General features: G+C 38.2%; 3 protein-coding genes across 3 annotated transcripts; 2 read left to right on the top strand and 1 right to left on the bottom strand.

The window, feature by feature from the left end:
- Positions 1 to 88: 88 nt before the first annotated feature.
- On the top strand, positions 89 to 4,791 carry bpifcl (BPI fold containing family C, like). Its single transcript, XM_055049733.1, has 16 exons — positions 89 to 211; positions 310 to 437; positions 713 to 824; positions 959 to 1,087; positions 2,218 to 2,373; positions 2,476 to 2,539; positions 2,642 to 2,702; positions 2,799 to 2,890; positions 2,993 to 3,169; positions 3,264 to 3,323; positions 3,433 to 3,600; positions 3,801 to 3,868; positions 3,955 to 3,997; positions 4,067 to 4,127; positions 4,277 to 4,353; positions 4,442 to 4,791. The coding sequence occupies exons 2-16, from the start codon at positions 338 to 340 to the stop codon at positions 4,517 to 4,519; spliced, it is 1,446 nt and encodes a 481-aa protein (XP_054905708.1). The 5' UTR covers positions 89 to 211; positions 310 to 337; the 3' UTR covers positions 4,520 to 4,791.
- Positions 4,792 to 5,334: 543 nt separating this feature from the next.
- Positions 5,335 to 10,290, bottom strand: LOC129372543 (PRELI domain containing protein 3B-like). The gene is made up of 6 exons (XM_055049949.1): positions 10,163 to 10,290; positions 8,517 to 8,685; positions 8,335 to 8,424; positions 7,551 to 7,621; positions 7,288 to 7,390; positions 5,335 to 7,165 (listed from the first exon to the last, which is right to left on the bottom strand). Exons 1-6 carry the CDS (start codon positions 10,192 to 10,194, stop codon positions 7,049 to 7,051), a joined length of 582 nt encoding a protein of 193 aa, XP_054905924.1. The 5' UTR covers positions 10,195 to 10,290; the 3' UTR covers positions 5,335 to 7,048.
- A 936-nt stretch (positions 10,291 to 11,226) lies between these two features.
- On the top strand, positions 11,227 to 12,863 carry atp5f1e (ATP synthase F1 subunit epsilon). The gene is made up of 3 exons (XM_055049503.1): positions 11,227 to 11,350; positions 11,682 to 11,803; positions 12,688 to 12,863. Coding segments are annotated over exons 1-3 (156 nt in total). The 5' UTR covers positions 11,227 to 11,318; the 3' UTR covers positions 12,690 to 12,863.
- The last annotated feature ends 59 nt before the right edge of the window (positions 12,864 to 12,922 follow it).

The following is a 12,922-nucleotide window of genomic DNA, read 5'->3' as shown; positions in this document are numbered from 1 at the left end:
TCAGTTCCTCATACCGTCGTAGATAGATATGTTGCCGCTGTTGTCAGGTGTCAGCCAGTTTCACTTCTCATTAGTGCAGTGCAGGAAGTACAAGTCGCATGTCTTCGCTTGTCTGCAGCCACAGTACAAAAGGACTGAGTTTTCACCCAGATCAAGTCCTTCTGCCAAAGCTTTTTATTCAACTCCGTCCGCCGTCTGTTCCTCATTTCAGGTTTGCTATCATTGTCATGTTTGCTTTTCAGAGGCTTCGAAACATACCAGAAAGGTCAAGCTGTTGTTCAAACTGATTTCTTTTTTGTCATTTTACAGGTAAGGAAGGCACAGAAGAAGAAGAAAAATGCTTCCATGTGTGATAGTAGTTTTTGTGCTCCTGTCGTGTGCCTGTGGAGAGAACCCTGGAGTAAAAGTCATCCTGACAGACAAAGGGCTTCAGTATGGTAAGGGGATGTGAGAAACTCTTAAACCACCCATATGCTTCTAATTCCTGTCAGCCACTGACTATATCACAATCATTGACTTTATCACAAAATATCCGCTGCTTTTCTGGCAAAGCCTAAAATCTTTCCAATTATTCAGATATTTAAATTTGTCACATGACACCTTTGACCCGAAATGGTCGAAGGTGTCATCCATGGATGGATGGATGTTTGGATAGTTTGCATAGTTTGCTCCGCATATGTCCTGCTCTGCTATTCATGCACTGTGTTTGCAGGAAAACACGAGAGCACAGGATGGATTCAGGAGAAGTTGGAGCAAATAACCTTTCCTGACATCACTGGCAGTGTTAACATCTACATCGGAAGGGTATACTACACACTATCAGGGTAGGATTATGTCTTCCCAGTGACAAGAAACAGTTCATGTGTCCACTCGTTTGCCATGTTTCATCCATGTAATATGCAGATATCCCTGGCTTCAATGAACATTTCCACCCCTGTTTCTTTTCCTCTTGTTTTAGCGTGACTATAAAAAAGTGTGACCTTCCAGAGCCTAGCGTAGAGTTTGTCCAGCCGGGAGGTTTGACGACATCAATAGCAGGTCTCAGTTTTGCTGTTGCTGGGGAGTGGAGGACTCGTTTTTGTACAATGTAAGTTCTCATTCCTTTTTGACCTTCAGCGCTTTGATTAGAACTCGAATGCCCCATCTGGCCCTAAGACCCGTCACATTGGGGCTTGTGACCAATGTCACAAGCATTGGTCACAATACGATAAAGTTTTCAAGACATCCTGACCTTCCAAATAAATCATTTTTTTCCAATTAGTTAGCCAGACTGGTTTAAAGGAAGGCAGTCTTCGTTGCTTTTATAACTCTACCAGGGAATTATTTTATCACAGTGGCATCATAAAACAATTGAATAATGTCTTAGGTTTCCTTTTTGCTCTAATGAGGAAGCTTGTGATTTCTTTTACTTCTTGTTTCCACCTCTGTCTTTCATATCAAGCTTAGCACATAAAAATAGAACAGAAAAGAATATTCAACACAGTCTTAGCAAGATTTAGATTCTGAATGGCCTCAAGTAGCAAAATTATAGCACTGAGAAAATGAAGCACATTATTGTGAGCATAAAATAAAACTAAGACACGTTTCATTGACATCATTTCAATGCCTTTCAAAAATATCCACATCCCTTAAAATGTTTCCCATTCTGTCCCACTGGCTTCATATTTCTATGTATTTTATACAGATTATGTATCAGAGGCTAACATAAAGTCACAGAAGTGAAAGGAGAAAAAAATAGACACACAGTAGTTATCGAATTCACAAAACAAAGGTTGAAAAATGTGTCCTGCATGTGTGTGTTGTGGGGGGGGGGGAGGGTTGTGCGTGCGTGCGTGTGTGTGTAGGTGTGTGTGTGCGTGGCACACCTTAAAATGACCTCATGAGACTCTTGAGAAGGAAATGTTTCAATCTGGTCACAGATCTCTTTCCTCATTCAAGACAAGCAACAACAACAAAAAACATGACTGTCATAAAAATCCCTGTTTGCAGTTTCCTGCAATCCAATCGGTGAACACAGCAAATGAGGAAGAAAGATCTCTGGTCAGATGACACCAGAATGCAACTTTTTGACATACATTTCACCTACATTGGTGAAAAACCAACACAAAATCGAGTATATGTTCATCATTTTATATAAAAACAAACTGCGTTAGTATTTCTCTAGACCTTGGTGAGATGTGCAGCAGCACCACTGATCTTCATCTTTTAAATCTCCAGACATGACGGCGGATCATTCAACATGGCTATATTTAACATCGACGTGACCTCCACTGTGCAGCTTGGGAGAGATGCTGGGGGGCATCTGTCTGTCACCAGCGTCAGCTGCAAAGCTTCGGTCGGAGATTTGGCCATACAGTTCTACGGTGGAGCCAGGTACAGAGAAAATTAAATAAATAAAAGCAAAAATAAACAAAGGGATTTATCTACCCCAGTATGATGCCAAGATGTCAGATCTGTCTTATTTTCTGTCCACAGTAAGATTTTCCAGCCATTTGTCAAGCATTTCAAAGGACATATCATTGGGAGAATACAAAATCAAGTATGTATTTCAGCAAACATGCTATTGATATGATGTTACTTAACCTGACCACACTCTAAAGATGAGCCTGTCGTGTTGAACAGTGGCTTGTTTCCTACTCAGATTTGTCCTGAAGTTGAGAACTCCATCATGAACTTAGACCGCCATCTACAGGCAATGAATGGTACTGCAACATTCTTTAAACAGATTCTCTTCAGATTTAATTGAACAATCAAAGATTATTGACTGAATTAAAACAATACTCTTTATGTTGTGTCAGTTTCCTTTGACGTAAATGAAGTTCTTAACTTTGACGTCCCTCTCACTGGCGTCCCTGACGTCGAGCCTCAGAATATGAAGTTAGGGTTTAAGGTAAGGTAGGGCAACCAGCTCACCTTCAGGATCTGTTTCTGTGTGGCATTGTGAACATGTATACATGTTTTATGATGCATCGTGTGGTCTTTTCATTTGAAGGGGGAGTTCCAGAGCATCAAAACTCACAAAGAGCCTCCATTTGTGGCCCAGGAGTTCATCTTGCCTGAGCTGGCAGGTTATATGCTGTCAGTGGGGATATCAGAGTTCACGCTGAACTCTGCCTCATTTGGGTACTTCTCAGCAGGGGAGCTTCAAGCCTTCATCAATGACAGCATGGTAGGTGCAGCCACAAAGAGAGAGAGCAGAGGAGGAAAACATTGTGAATTTGTATTCACATATTTCTTGGTTTGCCAATGCTTCATGGTTTCAGATACCGCCATGTATTCCTTTCCACCTGAATACCTCATCAATGGGAATGTTCATCCCTCAGGTAGGTTCATCCCTCTGTTCCGACTTAGCCACAAGGAAGCATTAAGTTTTCTTCCTTTAAACTAACTATTCTGAAACCTTTCCCTCTCTCTTTCTCTCTCTGTGTCCAGCTTCCCAAGATGTATCCGGGTTTGCTGATGAATCTTCAGGTGAATGCCAAACAGGCTCCAATGTTTTCCCTCCAGCTCGGCTCTGGTCTTCTGAATGTCCAAGTTGATGTAAAGGCTGCTGCCATTGAAGCCAATGGTACACAGATCCCTCTGTTCACACTTTCCGTTGTAAGTACCTGTGCTGTTTTACCGGAGAGAGAGACTAAATTAATTCTTTTATGCACCCTCACCTTCTAATTTTACATAACAGTGTTGGTTACTCAAATATGAACTGATTTCTGCTTTGAGTCTGCTGATATTTCACATGCCAATCAGCTAGATTAACTCAAAACAAATAATTTGATCATCCCATATTGTTTTCCTTCAAGAACTCAAGTTTCACCGGTAAAATGATGATTGCTGACGGAAAGCTGAAGGGCAACGTGATGTTGAATAAGTACGCCTTAAATATGTTTCAGAAAGAAATATTTGACACCCAAAGTTTTAGCATCTCTCAAAGTTAACAACACTGCTCCCTTTTAGTGTTACCTTGACAGTGGGGGCAACTGAAATTGGAGAGTTTAAGGTAAGTGGCAAGTAAAAGTAGGTCATTTGCTTTTGGTTATGGTGCAATATGCCATGTTTCTGCTTGCAGACTGATGCTTTGAAAAGTGGAATAAAGAGTGGGATGATTGTGGCCTTAGGTCAACTGAACGGTAAGTTTTAGTTACATAACTTTGCTCAGTTCATGATCTCATGACTGATTTCAACTTCATTAAGTTTTACATGCGATAGATGTAAATAAGTATATAATAAATATTTACATAAGTCAAGCATTTGTGTCATAAAATATATTTTGTTTCAGCAAAACTGGGAAAAGGGATCATTTTACCAAGAATGAAACACGCACAACTGGTCAACACAATCCTCAAAATGCAGAAGGTAACCAACTTATCCAACACACATTCACGCTTCTTTGATTAACACTAAAGTCTTTTGTCTGACTGATTATTGTCTGTCTTCCAAACAGGGGTTTGTAGCCATTTACTCAGATGTGCAGATTCTGCAGACAGACAGAAGCTCCTTCTTATCAACATCATACTTGTGAAACTTTTTTTGTGTGTGTGTTCTAGACTCACTCTCAAAATCTAAACCGCTTTAAATGATTGGGTTCAAATTTCTCCATGAGAGAAATGCATCTTTGACTGGAGTATAAACTTGAATCTACCACACCTTGCTACCCAATTCAGACTAACAAATAAATAGAAAATTAACACATGTACAAAATATGACTGTTCGTCTGGTGCTCAGTAAAACAACTGACCAACAACTGGAAGTATTTCTATTTGTCTCATAATAAATATTAATATGCTTCCCACATTGTTCCTTCATGGCCTTTATCCAAACACTGCAACTTTCACATCCTTAGTTAAGCTTATCAAAAACCTATTTACACAGTTTCATTTTCATGAATAAATGCTAAAATACTGCAATTAAAAATGTTATGTTCCATTTTCTCAGGGTATAATTATGACAGAGCTCAATTATTTTAGCCAGTATGCTAGACTGAAAGAATCTGTTTATTTTGAATAGGATGATAAGGAGAAAAAAATTCTCCAAATCTTATTAATCGTGTTAGAAAATCATTGCAAAATGTGGGATCTTTGGGTAAACAACTCTCCACAGCAACTATTAGAAACCTACTTGCTGCTTTACTTGCATCTTTTTTATGCATTTCCTAATTTTTTTTATTTTTTTGGGCTGCTTTTTGCGAAGAAATAATTTATTAAAGAGTGGATTTCTTTTAAAATTTCATTTAAATCCAAATTCAAGAAAACTTTACTTGCAAGCTAAAAAGAAACCATCACAAATTATCTGTTTGAAATATAGACACAATTCAAAAAGTAGACTCCACAGCATTGATGAAACAATGACATCCCTTTTATTTTGAAACAATCCAGTGCTCACTCTTGTTCCTGGTACATATTTACATTCTTGGAATGTAGCACCATGAAAATATAAATATGAGTCTGTGAGTATTTACAGCCGATGTTAAAATGTTCCCATAGAGAAAAAGAAAAAAAAACACTACTTTTATGAAACAAGATGCTGTATTCAGAGGAGGATAACATGATGGAAACAGTTCGGAAAATATTACTTAGAAAAAAAATAAAAGATGTTTTGTATTGGTAGCTGGAGTGAAAAAGCTCAGAATGTGTTTGATAATGAGATCGGACCGACTGCACACTGGTAATGTTACTAACTTGAATTCTGTAAGAGCATTAGTCGAAACAAACTTCCATTTGTACAAATGAAAATTTTACAGTGAGAAGAGGAAGGAAGTCCGACAGACCCAACATCTACTTGTTTATATGAGCCTCCTCCATTCAGTTAGAACCAAAGCTGAATAAAATACCCGCTTCGTATCATCCACAATGAGTAGTCCAACAGTCTTAACAAGTATTCAAGGCAACAAATAAAAATACTGACATTTACAAACCGGAAGATGAAGTGGTCAAAGCATACAGAGAGGCTAATGTCACAAAGTTCAAGCATAAGCTGGTATTAAATTAGTAAAGTTATTTGTAACAGATGTTGGCAAGGTCAGTGCAGAGATCCTCCTACGACATTAGTGCGAATTAGCAAAGCACCGAACCCACTCGTTCCGTTTTACATTTGCACCCTTCTGGGACCTTCTTCCACTTATGAAGTTTACATACTGAAAGTAAGTTAAACATTCAAATATGAACATTCTTAAATTGTAACATGTAAACCATAACCTCACTGCAAAATGGAAGGAAATCTTTTTTTATATAAATAGATCAGAAAGACTAAGAGGAGACCAATCAACTATGCTGATAAACAGCACCTGCATCACATTGTAATCATTTTGAGAAGCTCAAAGCTGCTTGTTTCTTAGGAACAATACTCTACAGCGCCACCTTCTGCTCATGGTTGGCTTTGGATCAGAGCAAATCTGCAGAGTCAAATTTCTGTAAGTACATAGAGAACCTGCCTTTTCTATCACCAACTCCACCTCTTAAGTACCACAACAAGACTAGATGCAATTTAAACACACCCTGTTGTACAAAATACAGGAAACAGATAAATGTAACCTCAAAATATGAACAGCTGTTGAGATTTTTACCTTCCAGTTACTCCTACAACCTGTCTGCTCTGACGGCTTTTAGAACTGCATGAAGTGGTCAGACGGTCTAAAAATGCTTTGAAATAACAATGAAATGTTAAACCCGAAGAAAAACGAGGGGGACGGAAAAGTTGGCGTTGCTGGGTGGATGTGTAGGCACAGTGTGAATCATTTTTAAAAACACTTCCACGTCTACAAAACGACAGTCCTGTGAGTTCAGTCTGAATCAACCCTGTTTTTCTAAACCATCTCAGTGTTCCCTGGTATTCTCCTCAGAAACGAGTGGAGACGGTCGGTGCGGACTTGCTGAGGAAAAACAGACCAAGTTCCAGTGGAAAATCCAGACAAGCGTCTGTGTGTGGGACCAGAAGACGAGACGGTCGGTTTTAGGCTGTTTTGGCAGGTTAGAAGGGGTAGGGGGACATGTTTCAGTCTGTCAGTTAATGGTGCTGAAGTAAGCAGAAAATAAGTTAAAAAGAAATGCAGGGGTCATTTTTCTGTGACAGCAGCTGCCATGGGAACGCGCATAGAGCCACAAGCAGTGGCTGCTAGCTCCTCGATCTCAGTGTTCAGCCGTCTGATGACCCACTCCATCGCCTCCCGACCCTGAAACAGATGTTCACACAAGTCACAAACAACAGGAAACCAAGACTTTTGACGTAAAAGAAACATTCAGACAATTTTGTTTTGGTGTTTTGTTTAAAAAGATCAAATGAAAACACACTCACCTTATTAGCATTAACAGATATAGTATTAGCCATGAGTCCCTCTAGATAGCTGCTCAGACTGACGCCTTTTACACTGATCAGCGCCTCCTGAGTTAACACCGTTCTGAAAGCACAAAGCAAACCACTGCAGGTTATAAAAAGTACAAACCTCACTGTTTTTCTGTTATAAAGATCATATTCATTAGGACAAACATGTGAGAAATATTTTGGGCAGATGTACTGCTTCTGGTTACGCTATACACAAGTAAATCTGAGTCACTTACTTTCCAGGGTCTTCTGGATGCGGCTTGTATGTCAACTTCTCATCGACAGATACGAGGTTAGTGAAGGAGATCTAGGCAGATGAAACACGTACAGTTAATGGTTTTGATAAGCAAAACGTTGAAACACCTCTCAATTAAATTTACATCCGAAAGAGCAAAGAAAGAGTCATTTTCTAACATTGTTTTCTCCTACCTCCAAAAGTCTTAAAAACAAAACAGATGCTGGTCTATATTCCCCTTGATCAATTTTTACCTTTGCCGTTTTGCAACCGATTCTTTTGGAAGCGCCAACACCTCCAACTATGTGTCACTTCAGATCAACATTAAAAATCTCAAACCTGTGCAGTAAATTCTTTACTTGAATATTGTCTGAATGCCTAAATCTACTCAAATGGCCAACTATTTGCAACAAAAACATACTATGTTATAATTTAAAACTAAGAAATGCTTTTACAACAATATGTCAAGCATCTTCCAGTAGAACAACTGCAGTAATTAGGATTTTCTTTATTACTATTTTCCAATTTTTTCAAAGAAACATAAAATAAAATTCCATAATGCACCAAAATGGTCAACTTAGAGAGTATTTTAGTCATGCAAATGACTAAAATACTGTAAATATTAAGAAAGGAAACATGGCTGCAAACTGGTGAATGGTTTAAATGACCAGCAGCCAACAAAAACCGAGACCCTTTGATTGAGTTATTTTTCATCTAATCCCACTTTGCACTCAAGCTTAAATACATTAATCTGTTCCTCTAACATTCATATCAGTTCTACTTACATTTGTTGACTGCAGCTCTAATGTTTTCTGCTTGGGGTCCACAACCGAATGCTCTTGAACATACGTGCATGTTCTTGTTACTCCAATGATCTGAAAGCAAAGCCACCTGTCAAGCCTGATGCAGACTGAACAACTTGGAATATGATTTAAGTCAAAAGTGTATCATAGATGAATAGACATACAGATTTTGCTATGGCGGGAAGCCCCCACTCTGTGCTCAGGAGTCTGGTGCTGTGTAACCGTCCATCTGAGTCAACATTTCTGTCCAGAACATCAACACCAAACACACTGGGGTTCATCGGGTTGGGGTACTTCTGCATCGCTGCCTTGGTCACCGTCTCCCATGGGTGGCTGGTAATATGAAAATAAAGAGATTATGTTTATTACAGCTCAACGTGTACAAAAAGACTTGAGTTGTTGTCTTCAATCCAGTTTTCTGAACTATTTTAAAATAAGCAAAGAATTTACACCACAATTAAACAAATGGGTATAAAATAGAGTTTGGGAGGTTGTTTAACGGCATTTATGCATTAATTCATACCAGCAAGGGGTCACTTTTGAAGCCGTTTTGAAAACCAATTACTTTAAGTTTTCAATAACTTAATGTCTGAAAATACATTAATTGAAGCTGACTCCCTGTATAGCTTGACCATATTTCATAAGAGAAGACAGGTCCACGCAGAGACCAAAATTAAATTACATAGAGGGGAAGATAACTGCGTATTGTGCATGAGTAAAAAGAAAAAAGGAAGGAAAAAAAATTGCAAACTGTCCCAAAGTGTATGTATTTCAAACCATATATCTAAATATCAACAATTGTAGTTTGTGCCATGCTTCTGTTGCACTGTTTTTTTTTTTTTTTGGTGTGTTTTTTTCAGAACTTGCAGGATGTCGTTTTCTTTTTCTCTGCATTGCCGCTTTTCCTTTCTTATGTACATATATTTTTCTGAACTACGATAATTCTGAACAAATAATGATTCAGTTTGACATTATGTTACCTGGATAACATAAGAGCACACATCAATATTCACTAAAAGTATTTTTATATTGCTTTGCGGATGAAATAAATAAATAAATAAAGATTGTTATGTCACAGGAACACAGATCTGAATCAATCGCAACCCGACTGGCCCTTTCCAGGCAGCACTGCGCAGACTCACAGCGTCACTACGTAGCAGCTCAGCCAGAAACTTCTAGAAATGGAAAATAACAGAAACCAGACTACTGTTCTGCATCTAATCCATTCAGCCTCCTGAATGGACCAGAGTGTAATTTAATAATTGCTTATTTGATGGATGCAGCTCCAACGCTGATTGCATCACGCCCACAGTTATGCAACACTGATAAGGTTGAACTGGCCGCCGCGGGGCGCAGACCTAAACCCACGATGAACAAGGAAAATTAACAACCGCTGGGGAGAAAACCACCCGAATTCAAGCAAAATACACGAAAACATCAGTTCATTTTAAACAATGTGACGAAACAAAAAAAAAAAAAAAAAGCTTAGAGTAGAAAACTAAACCCGTCGTGTGTTTAACTCGGCTAACTAGATCCACTCAAGAAACACTTCATATGCTAAGAGGCTTAAAGTATGTCTCGGTAGTCATTGTAAGCGGCAACATACATGACCGATAAACGACTGGCAAGGCACTTTAAACCGCTTTCATTCCAGTTACCTAACTTCTCCACAACCTTAGCCGAAGAAGCTAACAACGGTAGCGGCTAAAAAGAAGACGGTACAACTCAAACTGGCTCCACAGTAGACAAAACCACAGCTCCGCAGCCCGTACGGCTGGTCAAATGTTTTGGCAGGAAAAGAGGCAATTACTTGAAAATGTGCTCTGACGCCCAGATCTTCATTTCTACACGGTTTTCCGTCAGAAGCTCAGGAGCCGGTGACCAGTAACAGCGTGACCGAGGGGAGGAAGGACGACAACCGACTAAAGCCCTGCTTTGGGTGATTTCAGCTGAACGGAGATACTGCCCCCTGGTGGTAGAACTGCATACTTCACAGCGTTATCCAGAACAATCTACAATTTATTTAATTAATTTCTCCTTTTGTCTATAACGGATTAAAGATAATCAGGCTATAGTTACTCACTATGTGGTTTTATACAAAGCCAGTCTAAATTCAAGATTTCTGACAAAAATAAATGCTATGTGCGTTCAATATAAGGGTTATAGCATAGCTATACAGTTCTGCTCTAAATTATGAAAAATAAATCTTAATGTCTCTAAAATGAAAACTGGGTGTATATAAACACTCTTTATGTAACGACATTCTAAAATAAAATTAAGTCTGTTTTTAGCTTATTTTATTTAGAATCTCAATCAGTCAAAACAAAATAAACCTCATTTATATATACAACATTGCAAAGGGTTTATAAATAAAAAAAGAATGGGTTCAAGTTAAAAATTTATTATTATTTTTTTACATCTAGCAGTGATATATACAAGCACGAATATACACAAGCCATGTTTTTAAAAATGAATATATAATTCATCAAATTATGATAAAATGAAATACTATGGTAATAGAATAGAATAGAATAGAATAGAATAGAATAGAATAGAATAGAATAGAATAGAATAGAATATTTAAATTACAAAGACTTGGTTCACATCATCGTAGAAAAACAGGAGGAGCACTGCATGGGGTAAGACTGCACATGAATAAATGTTAAGGTAATATTTTACAGTCAGTCAGTGGACTGCATGAAGCGGAATTAATTCTGTTAGAGACCATTGTCTTGTCTGTGTTTGAGAGAGCTTGTGTGGCTGCCATTTCTGTCGATCGCTGCCAGACTCGCTCCCCAGTAGATGGCGGTAATGCACATGAATAAGATTCCTTATCAACCGCCATAAAGACAGAAGAAGAAGAAGGAGACGACTCGCTCCCGATTGGACGAAGAAGGCCTGGCGTAGATAATATGACGTCATCACGCACCTTCCCGACCTGTCCTTGAAGTTACGGAGCAGTCAAAATGGTTGCATACTGGAGACAGGCAGGCCTGAGGTAATAAGATTGTTAAATTTATTTAGTTGGTGCTTCTTTAGAAACTGTGATATGTACCATAACTTGTTAGTACAAGTAAGAGTATTTTTAAGTGTTGTTTCGCCTTTAATTTTTCCTGCAGTTCAGCTCCATGCTATTAGCCTCAGTTAGCTTTGATGCCTAACATTCCGATTTGCACGGGTTCTAATTAGAGTTAGACAGTCAACGAAAATGTTGACTGTCTCTTTTAGGTGCACTTGTGACTTGAAACAGATGGAACTACTTTCCCGGCCATAACTAGACTTAGCATATGTTGTTTAGCATTAAGCTAACCGGTGCGTCCTTCATGCAGCTACATCCGCTTCTCCGCTATCTGCGCCAACGCTGTGCGGGCTGCGCTGAAGCCGCAGTTCAAAGTCGAGGCGCTGAAGGCCGCAGAAGCCAGCGTTAAAGTCATCAAGCCAAAAACAGCATGTAAGTTCATTAAAAAAAAAACAACCTGCTGGAGAGTAGTTCTCTTCATCCTTGTGCTAGGATTAGGGTGACGATGAGCAGCTTTTATTCAGGGTCTGACAGTCATTGTGAAATCCACATCATTCAATGGTGCATTGTCCCCCAAGACTTTTAATTAGCCATTATTAGTATTATTCATGTCTGTTGGTAGTGAGCAAAACTTTCAGATTTGTTTGACAAATATCTTAACATTAAAATGATGCCAAATTCTTGTGTGTAGGTTAAAAGTATGTTTTAAGATCTGAAATTGTTTTGTAATTTCTCTTTAATTTTAATCTGAAAACTTGACCCATAATTGCTAAAAAGTGCGTCATTAGATTTAAAAAAATATATATATTTGTGCTACAAAATGTTAAGGAGACTAAATTTTTTTAAATAAATAGTTTAGTCAATTAATTGACCTGCAATTGTAAACAAAGGAAAAAGTAGTATCTTTTGTCATCATGCAGACAGTGTAAAATATTTACTATTACATATTTAAAAAATACATATTGTGTAAAAGGGCTGTATTTCCTTCCAGTAGTCTGAACTGAGTTTTGAAAGATTAATCACACATAGTAATACGTTTTGAGCTTTCATTTTTTGCGCATTTAATGATTATGGTTTACAAGTAATGAAAATCCCAAATTTAGTGTCTCAGAAAATTAGAGTACTGTGAAAAAGGTTATTATTGGAAACTCTCTTACGATACTTGTATTGTTCAAAAACAATACAGAGCCCTTTTTATTGATTGAAGTGTACAACTAATACATTGCTCATCTTTGAAATAAAGTCTTGTTTGTCATCACTTCCAAGTAGATTTTCAAAGGGATATGTATTACTGTTTCTTCTTTGTTTCCTCCTAGGACGTGAACTGTGGTGTAAATAGTTTTTTTTTTTCCTGGGTTGTGAGGCCCTGCTGCCCTCCTGTCCTTCAAAACATGGAGAAGAAGAGTTTGAAAACATCTAGATGTCACATCAAAGTCTGGGACCTGAATGAAATTGTTCTTTTTCATTTGTAATTAAAAATGAGTACCTTGAATCCTGTTTGTCTCCTTGGGTTTTTAGTTGGTGCATGTCATCAAGAGGTGCAGAATGAGA

This window comes from Poeciliopsis prolifica, unplaced genomic scaffold (genome assembly GCF_027474105.1).
Source record: "Poeciliopsis prolifica strain line A6 unplaced genomic scaffold, Auburn_PproV2 SCAFFOLD029, whole genome shotgun sequence".
Taxonomy (NCBI): domain Eukaryota; kingdom Metazoa; phylum Chordata; class Actinopteri; order Cyprinodontiformes; family Poeciliidae; genus Poeciliopsis; species Poeciliopsis prolifica.
The sequence above is the reverse complement of the archived record's forward strand: the minus strand, read 5'-3'. Positions and strand labels throughout refer to the sequence as shown.

Coding starts and splice junctions, on each gene's coding strand:
- bpifcl (XM_055049733.1), top strand. CDS start 338: ATGCTTCCATGTGTGATAGTAGTTTTTGTGCTCCTGTCGTGTGCCTGT. Junction 3,170..3,263: donor CCTTCATCAATGACAGCATG/GTAGGTGCAGCC, acceptor TCATGGTTTCAG/ATACCGCCATGTATTCCTTT. Junction 3,869..3,954: donor GGCAACGTGATGTTGAATAA/GTACGCCTTAAA, acceptor GCTCCCTTTTAG/TGTTACCTTGACAGTGGGGG.
- atp5f1e (XM_055049503.1), top strand. CDS start 11,319: ATGGTTGCATACTGGAGACAGGCAGGCCTGAG. Junction 11,351..11,681: donor TGGAGACAGGCAGGCCTGAG/GTAATAAGATTG, acceptor TCCTTCATGCAG/CTACATCCGCTTCTCCGCTA.
- LOC129372543 (XM_055049949.1), bottom strand. CDS start 10,194: ATGAAGATCTGGGCGTCAGAGCACATTTTCAA. Junction 7,622..8,334: donor TAGAGCTGCAGTCAACAAAT/GTAAGTAGAACT, acceptor TCATCTGCCTAG/ATCTCCTTCACTAACCTCGT. Junction 7,166..7,287: donor TATCTGTTAATGCTAATAAG/GTGAGTGTGTTT, acceptor CATCTGTTTCAG/GGTCGGGAGGCGATGGAGTG.